The 13,700-nt window shown below is 44.3% G+C and overlaps 2 protein-coding genes across 2 annotated transcripts in view; both read left to right on the top strand.

The window, feature by feature from the left end:
* LOC149070777 (transcriptional coactivator YAP1-like) overlaps positions 1–4,762 on the top strand; it is a 46,848-nt gene extending 42,086 nt beyond the window's left edge. The window contains exon 8 of the mRNA XM_089248829.1: positions 3,016–4,762. Within this exon, the coding sequence (XP_089104955.1) occupies positions 3,016–3,096 (81 nt within the window). The 3' untranslated portion in view covers positions 3,097–4,762. The remainder of the gene's footprint in view (positions 1–3,015) is intronic.
* Positions 4,763–6,289: 1,527 nt separating this feature from the next.
* Positions 6,290–11,951, top strand: LOC149070778 (uncharacterized). Its single transcript, XM_089248806.1, has 5 exons — positions 6,290–6,360; positions 6,885–6,993; positions 7,802–8,041; positions 9,394–9,640; positions 11,431–11,951. Exons 1-5 carry the CDS (start codon positions 6,290–6,292, stop codon positions 11,949–11,951), a joined length of 1,188 nt encoding a protein of 395 aa, XP_089104932.1.
* Positions 11,952–13,700: the final 1,749 nt, after the last annotated feature.

Genomic DNA, 13,700 nt, shown 5'->3' on the forward strand with positions numbered 1-13,700 from the left:
ACTACAAGCATCGGATCACTGGTGACCTATAGGACGCATCTGATTTTGGACATTGAAGTTAATTTCTCCATCGTTTAAATTTCGTTTTCGCGCCTTGTGCTTTCCGTTCGTACGCTCTTCAAAGATGAAACTTTTCTAATCTCCTAGTCTTTTGGACATACTATATATATTTTTTTCAAGCCAAGTCTACTCGTTTCTACCCAATATAGAGACGTTCCTGGAAATTCAAGGTGAGGAATAAACTTTCTACTCTCGATTTGCCGGTCTCCATACTTGCATTCGTCATGGCTCAACCTATTGCACCAGCTGAAGTTTCACGTGTTGCCTTTCGAGCCCCTCCGTTCTGGGAAGCAAATCCAGAGATTTGGTTTCTTCAAATTGAGTCACAATTCAAAACGGCAGGCATAACCGCCGATGAAACTAAATTTCATTCCGTTGTAGGAGCTCTTGATTGCAAAGTTTTGAACTATGTTTCTAATATCGTTCGCAATCCTCCCCAACAGCACATGTACGAGACACTCAAAACTCGCGTGCTGGAGCAGTTTCAACAATCAGAATCTTCCAAATTGCGAATGTTACTCCAGGAGCTTCAACTAGGCGACAAACGCCCGTCCCAGCTTTTGCACGAAATGCAAACGTTAGCTGAGGGTAAAATGGAAAGTGACATTTTGAGAAATCTCTGGATGCAGAGATTACCTTTGCACTCCCAACAAATATTACAAGCTTCTAGTGAACCGTTAATTGGGTTAGCGAAAATAGCCGACAAAATCTGTGAGGTTTCTCATGTGTCATCTAATACTTCAGCTGTGTCTCACACTTCCGAGTTTGATGATTTGAAAAACGAAATTGCTTCGCTACGGCAATCATTTGAAAGGCTTTCGCGATCTCCTAGACCATCTCGCGGTTATCGCAAACGATCTCAATCTCGTAGCCGAAATAAATTCGGCGATGCTTTGAAAAATGGAAGGCTTTGCTGGTACCATGAGCAGTTTGGAGAAAAAGCTCATAAATGTATTCCTCCATGTCAGTTTCAGGAAAACTAGTGGGCTCGTCTGTTTCGGCGACAGCTGACGAAAGCCTTCTCCATAGTCGCCTATTTGTCATCGACGTTAATACGGGTTTCCGATTTCTAATTGACACTGGCGCATCAATCAGTTGTTTTCCGAAACGCCTGACTAACTTGACAAAACCTCACAAACTCTCACTGTATGCTGCAAATGGATCCGAAATCCAAACGTTTGGCAACAAAAATCTAGTTCTAAATCTTGGACTAAGGAGGGACTTTCCTTTCGTTTTCACTGTGGCAGATGTTTCACATCCCATTATTGGAGCCGACTTTTTGGAAAGATTTGGTTTGCTTATAGATGTTAAAAATTCTCGTTTGATCGATAACGAAACATCGCTATCAGTGAATGGTTTAGAATCCCAAAACGGCTCTTTTGGTTTAACGCCGATCTCTGGTGATTCTCCGTACCACCGCATATTAGCCAAATTTCCTCAGCTTACCAGCTCAGTTTTAAATGCAGTTCCAAAGAAACACTCTGTCATGCACTTCATCGAAACTACGGGACCACCGGTTTTCGCAAAAGCTAGAAGATTGTCTTCTGAAAAACTTGCAGCTGTTAAAAAACAATTCAATGAACTGTTGCAACAAGGTATAATTCGGCCCTCAAAAAGCCCTTGGTCGAGTCCCATCCATCTTGTGCTGTAGTGCGTTCTTATCTGTATAGATGGCGCACCCTCCTCACGCTCCTGGTGATTGTAAAAAAAGAAAAAATGCCAGTTGGAATCGTACCACCGATTTGTATACACGTGTCATCCTTCTCGTTATGTTTCTTTCGTATATTAAATCGTTAAGTTTTCATTATGTTTTATGTCGTCACTACAAGCATCGGATCAGATTATTCACATGCTTGCTCATGCTTTAAGTCGCTCTTTTGCTCATACACATGCTCGCATTTTGGTCACTTTGAGGCACATCACGCTCTAGGTCACTTTGAGGCAGATTTTATTGAGGGTTATACAAATTTTACCACCCTCCTCCTATTGTACTAATTTTCTTGGCCACTTATTCCTCAAATTTGCTGCCCCCCTCTGAACTTCAAAATGTTTTTGAAAGTTAATAAATCGAAAACTTCTAGAAGAAATCCCTTATGCGCCCCCCCCCCCCCGAAGGTCAATCCCGCATACATGCCTGGGCTAGAATTGTCTTGAATGGAGACTCTGTTGGGGGCGGGGGGGGCAGTAAAAAAACCGTCTAAAATGTAGAGGGTGTGGGAATTGGCGTGGAAAGTTAGCTAGTTTATGAGGTATTCTTAGGTTTTGATTCCTATATTGGCAGAGCTTTTTGAAACCTGGATGCACAGACCCTTCAGGAAGCCTTCTTCAGTATCTCAAAGGAGCAGATGTGTAGCTGGTCCTTTGAGATTTTTCTCTGAACATTGTTCAGTGGTAGGTGGTCAAAAAAGCAAATAGAATTGCTCAGTTTCATTTCCAAAAAGGTCTCTTCCCATTCTCCTGCTTTTCCAAGGCGTAATTCGTCCCGTACTGGAGTATGCTGTAAGGTTTGAAGGCCATGCCTATAGAACAACCTAGACTTGATTAAAAGGGTTGCAGTGAAGAGTTATGCTTGCCCTTGTTGGCACACGGCTTGAGTTATGAAGAGAGATTTAATTTTTTTTAATGTGTTTACATTGGAAGAATGCAGGTGTCAGGATGATATGATCAAAATTTTCACTGTACGGATAGGATAGGCCATGAATTGTTATTACACCATCAGTCGACTGCTTTGACAAGGGGACACCAGTGTCGATTGGTAACGGGGCAATTTTATGATGTGTCTCAGGGAATTTTTCTCTAATAGAGTTGATGGGAAATGGAATAGCTTATATCTCCAGGGGTCGTTAATTCTAACACAATTGACAGATTTCAAAAGAAATATAATAAACATGTTGGGATAGATCTAAAAGCCCCAATAACGAAAAACCCAATAACAATTTTCTATTTTACTTACAGGAAGAGTTGAATGCTGATATTCTATCGGATGTTGAGGCAATCCTTACATCAAACAAGGACAGCATGTTGACTTGGCTCTGAATGGAAACCTTAAAGTGAAAAGACGCTGTGGTGGATATCATTTGGAAAAAGAGACACTTTCATCATTATCTTTTAATTAATTATTTGTAATGGAAACTTGATTGGATTGTTTGGTTTGTCGATGAGCCAGTAAAGGTTACCTTGGCTAAGATAATAACGAGGTGTGGGTGTCGTCATTTTTTTTTAGTTATGAAATGCTTTCTTAAAACAATCATCTATATAAAGAGAGTTAATTTTTTCCCCAACCTTCTGTTATTGTTTCCAATTAATTATAGTGTGTCTGAGTATATATATATATATGTGTGTGTGTGTGTGTAAACGTTCACAAATCTGTAACCAAGGCAACTTTTACTGGTGGATGTTGTTGTTAGTCGTCCAGGTGAAGGGGGAAAATAGGGTATTAAATCTCAATGGTAGATACTGGAAAAGAATGAATATTAGTTTTTGTTCGTGTATTTCTTCTTTCTGGATATATTGGGCATGTAGTGTTACAATCATTCTTCTGTCATTCGATGAGCTCGCTTAATGTTAAGGTTGTAATTTATGCGCATCAGTTTGGAAATCGAGATACTCTGGACTGTATTTCCCCATCCTTTATTGCTGCCGCACCCGTCAACGATATTGTAATTCATTTTAACCCCTTCCCCTTCATCTGGAAGGTTGCTTGAAAGGAAGACGCAGATTTATCATCAAGTAAATGATAATATTAAGAGAATGAAATTGATTGAAAGAAAATTATTGTTATTTATCATTTGTTGGCGTCAAATTCAACTCTCCTTTCAAAAACGAGGATTTTTACAGGCATTTTCAATTTATTTTTGCTTTAGAGTTTTGTTTTGTAATCGCTCGTGTCCTATTACAGAGGTAGGTATAGGTGGCTGATTTTTCTATACTCGTAGTAATGTCTCGCAATGATATCAAAACGACTGTTGGAGAATTTGCGCATTTTTTCTTGATTGCTTATAATTAAGACAATATTTCAATCACGTGGTCCTTACTGAAAGCCACAAAATGGCTTCGGGTGTAATTTTGTGTTACGCGGACAACACGTGATGGTGTTTTCTTCATCAATGCGATGGTTTTTCTTCGTCAGAAACTGTCGACATTGTGTTTTGCAGCCGCTAAGTGTGTAATGTTGTTCTCCAGACAAGACATTCGTAGTGCCTTTAAAAATTGTACGTTGTGACAATCGCAATAACTTTGAGGAAATCCATCCAAAATATCATTGATTACATTACTTGTTTATGTATATATATATATTTGGTTCTATGTGGCGTGATTGTACGTCGCAATGTCCGCATGTTGTTGTTTTTTTTTAAATGTTTGTATACTGTTTGCAAAATTGCTGTCATTTCCGTCCCGAATACGAAAAGTGCCTTTCGAAGCGTTTAAACGTCTAAGGAGAGTTGAATTTAAAAAAACAAAAAACGATATTCACACACATCATGTATTTTAGTTTACTATTATCGTATATATTCAACACTTAATTTCTCATGTAATTGTTGAAACAAAATGCAGTTCTAAAATTTGTCGAATATGAGAAAACGATTTTGATTTCTTTCCTGTGGTGATTGATTGATTGATTTCTGTTTTTCTCTCTGTAACTAGGAATTTAAAAACAAAATGTGTCCGATTTTCATTTGCCAATAAAAGACGAAAATATTCAGTTACCCGTTGTGTTTATTTTTGACACGTTTGCATCTTGTTGATATAGCTGCACGTACAGGATGATCATATTTAAAAGTTCCCACGTACTCTCTGAGTAGTTTCTCTCAAAAACTGCTTATTCGAATGCAGCCAAATTTTAAGGATATCTTAATGGGAGGCAATAGCTTTGGTTATTTTCAACGCCACCTAGAGAGCAGAAGATGCTCTAGAAGGTGTTATTTCCCACCACCTCCCTCCCTCCCTCCCCTCTTCTATAGGTTGTCCTAATTAACTGGGTTCCACTCAGTGGAGTATTTAGAGCAGGGCTATAAATATCAGGGCAGTAAGTTCAGAGGGTGGAGTGGGGCAAATGAGTAATGAATGGCCAAGAAAATTAATAGAATTGGATAAGGGGGACAAAATTTGTATAACCCCTAATAAATCCGCCTCTGCCCAAACAGCAAGGGACTAGGTGAGCGAGTGACCTAGAGAGTTTGTAAGCACGTGGGTGAGCAAAAAAGTGAACCTAGAGAGTTTGTAAGCACGTGAGTGAGCGAAAGAGTGACTTGGAGCCGGAGCAAGTATGTGAAGTGACCTACAAAGCGAGAGACTAGATCGGTGAGTGACCTAGAGCATGTGCAAGCATGTGAGTGGCTAAAATGAGTGACCAAAACATTGCGCAAGCATGTGAGTGGCTAAAATGAGTGACCAAAAAATTGCGCAAGCATGTGAGTGGCTAGAATGAGTGACCAAAACATTGCGCAAGCATGTGAGTGACCAAAACATTGCGCAAGTATGTATAAGTGAGTGGCTAAAATGAGTGATTAAAACTGTGCAAGCATGTGAGAGACCAGAACATTGTTCAAGCATGTGAGTGACTATAACAGGGACTTTGACTGTCCGTGGGTCTCACAAGAAGGACCTCGCGAAAAAAAGAACTGGCTGAAATTCTCGAGAATTCGCCAGGTAGGACGTCAAAAAAGATCATTTGGCCCGGGGGCCTACGATGCTGTCAAGACGGCCCAGGCGGCAAAACAATAAATGCGTCTCTGGTTCCACTGTTGAGTTTTCATTGTTGGAGTTTTCGGATCATTTGTTGCCAGTTGAAGGTCCCAAGTCATAAATCAAGATGATGGAAGTCTAAATTTTAAATTATAAATTGCAATTTATTTTCCGGCAGTCGTTTTAATTACTCTCAAAATTCTTTAGGCATAATTTCACATCTTTAGTTAGTTTTCGCGATTCGACGGAAGATGGCGTAAGTGTATTTACAATTTTCTTTGTATATTATCTCTCTCTGCTTCCCCCACCCCCCGCAATATTAAATTTCATTGATTTCCTCTGCGGACATCACTGTGAACCATATATGATACGCTAAACCCGTGGCCCTCGGAGTCATCTTGTGACCCCCCCCCCCCCAAACCTAATTTTCAGAAAATGAACTTGGCGGCACATAACAAATCACTTGAGTGTACAGTTCTAGATTAGTCAAATGGACCGCGGCACATTTCCAGGTCACGTGAAGTGTTCTGACCCCAGTAGTGCTATGTCGATCAGGCTTCTGCACACTACGCCTGATGTCGATATGGTGGCTTTAGGAGAGCCCGTGGCCACCAGGTCTATTTCTAGGGAGGAGCGAACCGGCACAAGACGGACACGCAGCCGGTCACTTAAATAGCCCGAAATTTGTTGTGCCACAGGTCAAGATCACTTAATTGACCCATGACATATTAGTGCCATATTAACTTGAGTGACCTCTGCACATTTACAGATCACTTAAACGACCCTTGGCACATTTAGAGAACACTCAAGCGGACCGCGACACATTCACAGATCATCAGCGGACTGTAACACATTTCCAGATCACTTAATCAAGTGGCCCGCGGCACGTTTTCAAATCGATGAAGTGGCCCGCACTTTCCAAAAGGTTGAGTAACCTTGTTATAGATATGGTATTATAGATAGAAATTCTTTTATCTATATAGGGTGGGGAGGAGGGTGTATGTCAAGCGCCCTGGTGAGGTCCTGGGCAGCCTTTATTATCGCAAATCCGTCACCAAAAGGGGAACATTTGATTCGAATCCAGTTAAAAGCCAGTAACATTCAGCTTTGACAAGTGAAGTGTTCGTTGTCTTCTGCAGGAATGTGGTCGTGATCGATAACGGGACCGGGCTCGTGAAAGCTGGATTCGCTGGCGCTGACGGGCCGTCTATAGAGTTCCCTTCTATCGTCGGGAGGCCGCGGTACCAGGTGAGCAGTTCCCCCCCCCCCCTTATGAAATATTCTCATCCTAAATACATTCATTAAATCATAGCCGTCGAATAACCGGTTGAAATGCAGAACACCGTCCTCTTTTGACGCCAATAAGTCGATTTTAACGCCAAGATAGCTCGAGTGACCCTTTTTGAGAAAGGATCACTCGAGCTATCTTGGCGTTCAATATTCACATTATTGATTATGAAAGTGGGAAATGACATTTCGCGGGTAAAGCCTGGCCCACTTGTCATTCGCAAATATTTGTTTTCATTCCGATGCACAGAAGCAGCACCGCAGCGGTATTAGCTGGCTACACATCGGCCCAATCTTCCTTGGCGCAAATATTTGCTTCCCGCTGGTCGAAGAACGCCTGCAGTCACAATCCAGAGAGGCAAATATATTTGGAATCGAATATTTGCACCAAGAAAGATTGGGCCATTGTCTAGCCAGCCTATGCCGCTTCTGCTTATTTGTATCAGGGAAAGGCAAATACATTAGGTGAATATTTGCGAATGATTACTGAGCCAAGCTTGACACGAGTGTGGGCATCGAATAACCGGTTGAAATGCAGAACAGTGTCCTCTTTTGTCGCCAATGAGTCAATTTTAACGCCAACATAGCTTCAGTGATCCTTTTCCAATATTCATACTATTTATCACTAACTATAGAGCACCTAATTGACATTTAGCGGGTAAGCAAAGTCCGCCAAGGGGGGGGGGAAAGGGACACTACCCAGTCCTGGAAAATGGCGCGCTATGCATGCATGGCATCGATGTTTGAATTTGGCTTGTTTATTTTGCAGAAAGTCGTGGCCGGACTGCAGTACCGGGACTCGTTCATCGGGACGGAAGCCCAGTGCAGAAGGGGCATCCTCAAGTTGAAGTACCCGATCCAAGCCGGTGTAATCATGGACTGGAACGACATGGAGCTCGTTTGGGATCACATCTACAAGTCCCATTTGAAAGTCGACCCCAGGGATCACCCCGTGCTGTTGAGCGAGGCCCCGAAAAACCCGTTGGTCAACAGGGAGAGGGTCATCGAGGTAATAATAACTTCATTTTATGTTCACGCAATGGTATCGCGGCCGTTTTGTGTTGAGCGTTTCCTCAAAGCGGGCGATATCACCCCTTTAGGTAGGGTGAAATGAATGATGGGGGGAAAAGTAGAAGCTTTAGACCAAGGGTGCTCAACCAGCACCTCCTAGAGATAGAACGCCTCTGCACTGTTTGCCATAAACATCGTTAAGACTACCTCGCAAGTTTGCCGCATTTTGAAACACAGCATCCTATTTCGTTTCTTCTTATTTTGGCGTAGAATCTTCCTGATTGGCTCGCAAATACCGCATAGTGATTGGATATGGGACATAGAAATCGCCAATTCTGAGCCCGATCATTTATTTTCCTCACAACGATGATGCTGGCACGATCGGGGAATTTTCCCCCCTGAATATTTCTGAGGGAAAACGGACTATTTACTGACGTCACAAGCGGACTGCGGAGGCCTTCTATCTCTAGGAGGTGCTATTTCACCCCGTAGGAGAGTGCGGGCCACTTCATTGGTTTCAAAATGTGCAGCGGGCTAATTGAGTGATCTCTAAATGTGCCGCGGGTCGCTTTAGTGATCTGTAAATGTGGCACACTCCGAAAAATTGATATGGAACTGCACCGCGAATTTATTAAGTGATCTCGTGATGCGTCCTTGAATTCATTTTTAAAAAATTAGATTTGAGGTCGTGGACCACATTCGGCCCTTGGGCATGGGTTGAGCATTTATGCTTTAGACCCATGCTCGTGGTTAAATGTGGCCCTCGTAGTGATCTGATGTGGCCCGCTACCTCAAACCTAATTTTTTAAGAAATGAACTGAGCGGCACAGTGCCACATTACTCGAGTGACCCACGGTGCAGTTCCACATCACTCAGGTGACCTGAGGCACGTTTACAGATCACTTAAGTGACCCGCGATGCGGTTTCACATCACTCAAGTGATTTGGGGGCACGTTTATACTGATCATTAAAGTGTCCACAGTGCAGGTCACTGAACTGGCCTGTGCAGTTCACTTAACTGTTCCAGATCGCTTAATTTGAGTGAAAGTGTGCCACGTTGCAATAAAAGGAGTCTGCGGCACACCTCAAGATCACTCAAGTGATTTTCCCGTATGGATCCCGACTTCCCGTATTTTTATGAAGGAAATACGGTCAGTCTAGGTATTTATCGTGTTGTGGGTATTGATACTTTTCTACCGGAACACCTTTCTCGCGGGTCGTGTGGAACCTATTGGTGGGGCCCGCACTTGGTCCGCGGCCGGAGGTTGTGCTCCCCCATTTTCGTATGGTATCGATGTGACCCCCTCCAACACGACTGCGCACCTAATTCTCACCGTTGTGTCCTCGAAGATCTTCTTCGAGAAGTTCCAGGTGCCAGCGGCGTACGTGGCGATCCAAGCTGTCCTGTCCCTGTACACCACTGGAAGAATCTCCGGCATCGTGTTGGACTCTGGAGAGGGCGTCAGCCACGCGGTGCCCGTCTACGAAGGGTACGCGATGCCTCACGCCATCGAGAGGATGGAGTTCGCGGGTCGGGTCCTCACCGACTATCTTAGACACCTCTTCACCGAGAGGGGCTATTACTTCACCACAACAGGTGAGAATCTTTCTGATATGATCAAGGCCGCAACTAGATACCTTGTCACCCGGGGCAAGCATAGATTGTGGCACCGCCCTTTCCCGTGTAATGTAGGAGAAGCAGTTAAAGGGTGAATTCAGTGTCCCCCCCCCCAAATCCTTCACTTGGGACACCGGAACCCCCTTCCCCCCTAGTTGTGGTCCTGGATATGACCATGGTCATGAGATGTTTTGGTCATTAGGGGGTTATGATATTGCGTGTCCAGAAAATTCACTGACCAATTCGCCGCCAAGAAAATTCACCAAACAATTCACCGCTATCAATTTCAGCTCTGAGAAAATTTACCAAACAACAATTCACCTCAAGGAAAATTATTCACCGACAACAGTTTGACATGAGTGGCTGAGCCGATGAGCAAGCGAACGAGTGAGTGAGTGAGCAAATGAGTGAATGAGCAAGACTGAGCGCGAGGCTCACTTACTAATTCAATATCAGTAACTCACTCACTGAATTGCTGTCTGTGAATTTCCCGTCTACGCATTGTTGGTCAGGGATTTTTTCGTCGATGAATTTTCCGTCGATGCATTGTTGGTCGGTGAATTTTCTGTCGATGCATTATTAGTTAGGGATTTTTTTCGTCGATGAATTGTTGTCGGTGAATTTTCCGTCGATGAATTGCTGTCGGTGAATTTTCCGTCGATGAATTGCTGTCGGTGAATTTTCCGTCGATGAAATGCTGTCTGTGAATTTTCTGTAAATGCATTGTTGGTCAGGGATTTTTTCGTCGATGAACTGTTGTCGGTGAATTTTCCGTTGATGCATTGTTGGTCAGTGAATTTTCTGTCGATGCATTGTTGGTCGGTGAATTTTCTGTGTATGAATTGCTGTCTGTGAATTTCTTATCTATAGTTGTGGTCGTATATGTATTGCTGGTCAGGGATTTTTTCGTAGACGAATTGATGTCGGTGCATTATTGGTCGGTGAATTTTCTGTCGATTTATCGTTGGTCGATGAATTTTCTGTCGATTTATCGTTGGTCTATGAATTTTCTGTCGATTTATCGTTGGTCTATGAATTTTCTGTCGATGCATTGTTGGTCTGCGAATTTTCTGTCGATGAATTACCGTCTGTGAATTTATCGTCTGCGCATTGTTGGTCAAGGATTTTTTCGTCGATGAATTGCTATCTGTGAATTTTCCGTCGATGCATTGTTGATCGGTGAATTCTCTGTCGATGCATTGTTAGTCGGTGAATTCTCTGTTGATGCATTGTTAGTCGGTGAATTCTCTGTTGATGCATTGTTGGTCGGTGAATTTTCTGTCGATGAATTGCTGTCTGTGAATTTCCCATTTATGCATTGTTGGTTAAGGATTTTTTCGTCGATGAATCGTTGTGGGTGACTTCTTCGTCGATGCATTTTTCGTCAGTGAATTTTCTGTGGATGAATTGCTGTCTGTGAATTTCCTGTCTATGCATTGTTGGTCAGGGATTTTTTCTACGATGAATTGTTGTGGGTAAATTTTCCGTCGGTGAATTGCTGTCTGTGAATTTCCCGTTTATGCATTGTTGGCCAGTGAATTTTCTGTCGATGAATTGTTCTCTGTGAATTTCCCGTTTATTCATTTTTGGTCAGGGATTTTTTCGTCGATGAATTGTTGCTGGTACATGAATTGTTGTCCGCCGATGAATGTCTTCGAATTTTCTGTCGATGAATTGTTTCTTCAAATTTTTTATCGTTGAATTTTTCTCCTCGTTGGTGAATTTTCCCGTAAATCCTGACATTGTCATCTTTTCTTGTCTCTTCACAGCCGAATACGAAATAGCCAGGGACATAAAGGAGAAGCTCTGCTACGTGGCCCACGACTTCGACGCGGAACGCGAAAAGGTGTCCAAGGACCCGTCCGTGGTCCGCAAGGTGTACTACCTGCCGGACGGGCAGCCCCTGGTCATAGGTTCGGAGCGCTTCCGTTGCCCGGAGGTCCTGTTCCAGCCGGCGCTGATCAACTTCGAGGGCCCCGCGTTCCACGAGGCCGTCCTCAACTCCGTCATGAAGTGCGACGTCGACATCCGCCGGCTGCTGTTCGACAACGTCATGATCTCCGGTGGCTCGACCATGTTCTCGGGCCTCGACGACAGGCTCCAGCGCGAGCTGCAGGCCATGGTCCCGGAATCGGCCAGGGTCCGGGTCTGCGCGCCGTTCGAGAGGAAGTACGCCGTGTGGATCGGGGGATCCATCCTGGGGTCGCTCTCGACTTTCAGGAGGATATGGATCTCTAGGGAGGACTATCGGGAGCACGGGGCCCGGATCGTCCACAAGAAGTGCTTCTGAAGATGTATTTCCGTCAATAAATTATCAGATGAAGACGTTGTTGTCCAACATGAACTGTGCAAGAGTCGTGGACAGTGCCGTCTTAACGAGTGGGGCCCGCCCGGGCACAGCCCTGGTGCCCCCCCCATGGAAATGAGATCTTGTCGAAAGTTTCGAGAGTAAGCATGTAGATTAGTAAAAAAAAATAGGAGTCATTTCTCTATAGCCGGGTGGGACCTAAAAAAATCACTTTGCCCGGGAACCCAAGATGCTCTTAAGACGGCCTAATTATTATGGGGTGGTCTCATCCCCCCGCCCACCTCGAAAAATGTATTCGGGGGGGGGGGGGGTTGGACTCAAATAGCCTCAGCTCCCCGGGTTCCGGCGTCTATGGTCATGAATTTTAAATTGCAGTTTACTTCCTCGCACAGGACCTCGAAGACCGTCTTTTTACTACATTTATGACCACTTTTTTTTGGAAATTTTTAGGGTTAGAACATATGAAAATTACGTTTGACTCCGGCTCTTTGGGCTGAGGGCATACCCCTCCCTCCCTTGATGTCCTGCCATACACAGGAATAGGGCCGGAATGTTTTTGGCGGGCTCCCCCCATGTAATAAATAGCAGTCCCGAGTTGTTCCAGGCTCCAGATATGGTGCCCCCGTCAGCCCTCATTGTTGTGGGGGGGCCATTGCTAAGAGACGCAGAAGCCAGGGGAGGGGGAACCAACTAGGGCAATGTTGTTCAACCATTACACGACAGTGCGGACTACTCAATTGATCTGAAATTGTCACTGTGGTGGTAGAGTGGTCATAATGACGGACTCGAATCGCGGGGACCCGGGTTCGAGCCCCACAGTGGTGGTCGGCTGAAGTTGGTTTTCTGTGGTTCCCAACTTTTTAACGGGGAGCCAATCTCCCCGTTAAAAAGTCTCGCCACAGAGAGCAACAGGCCTACAAACAGTACAAATATTCAGTCATTACACTTCACTCGCTTCCCTTCTGAGATATAGATGGCAGCACTAAAAAAATCATGCACAACACTAGATACGCACTCAGACTGTTAGGTACACATACTTACACTTCCGGCACAACTCACTAGGTAGTAAATTGCCCATGGCGATAGACCTGAGTTGTGCTCGGCTTGAAAAAAAAAAAATATTTGAAATTGTCTAGCGGATTACTAAAGCGATCAAGAACAGCGCCGCAGGTTACTCAAGTGATCTCTAAATGCGCTGCAGGTCACTCAAGGCAATCCGGAACTGTGCCGCGATGAGCGGGCCAAATGTGGCTCTCGGGGGGTCATCTGACGTGGCTCGCGCGCCGTTCCAGATCCCTTGAGCGATCCGTGGCACATTCCCACTTCAATGGCCGCTGTGGTGGTCGAGTGGTTATAGTGACGGACTCGCGATGCGAGGATCCGGGTTCGGAACCCCGCAGTGGTGGTCGGCTGAAGTTGGTTTCCTGTGGTTTGCAACTTGAAGGCGCGAATGCGAGCCGATCTCCCCGTTAAAAAGTCTCGCCACACAGAGAGCAACAACGTTACAAATATTCAATCGCTACACTTCACTCACAATTTGAAGTATAGATGGCAGCACAGAATTTTTCTCCTCGTTGGTGAATTTTCCCGTAAATCCTGACATTGTCATCTTTTCTTGTCTCTTCACAGCCGAATACGAAATAGCCAGGGACATAAAGGAGAAGCTCTGCTACGTGGCCCACGACTTCGACGCGGAACGCGAAAAGGTGTCCAAGGACCCGTCCACACTAG

Source organism: Pholcus phalangioides, unplaced genomic scaffold, assembly GCF_987345545.1.
Source record: "Pholcus phalangioides strain wild (caught in Gottingen) unplaced genomic scaffold, Ppha-v1.0 ptg000020l_1, whole genome shotgun sequence".
Lineage (NCBI taxonomy): Eukaryota > Metazoa > Arthropoda > Arachnida > Araneae > Pholcidae > Pholcus > Pholcus phalangioides.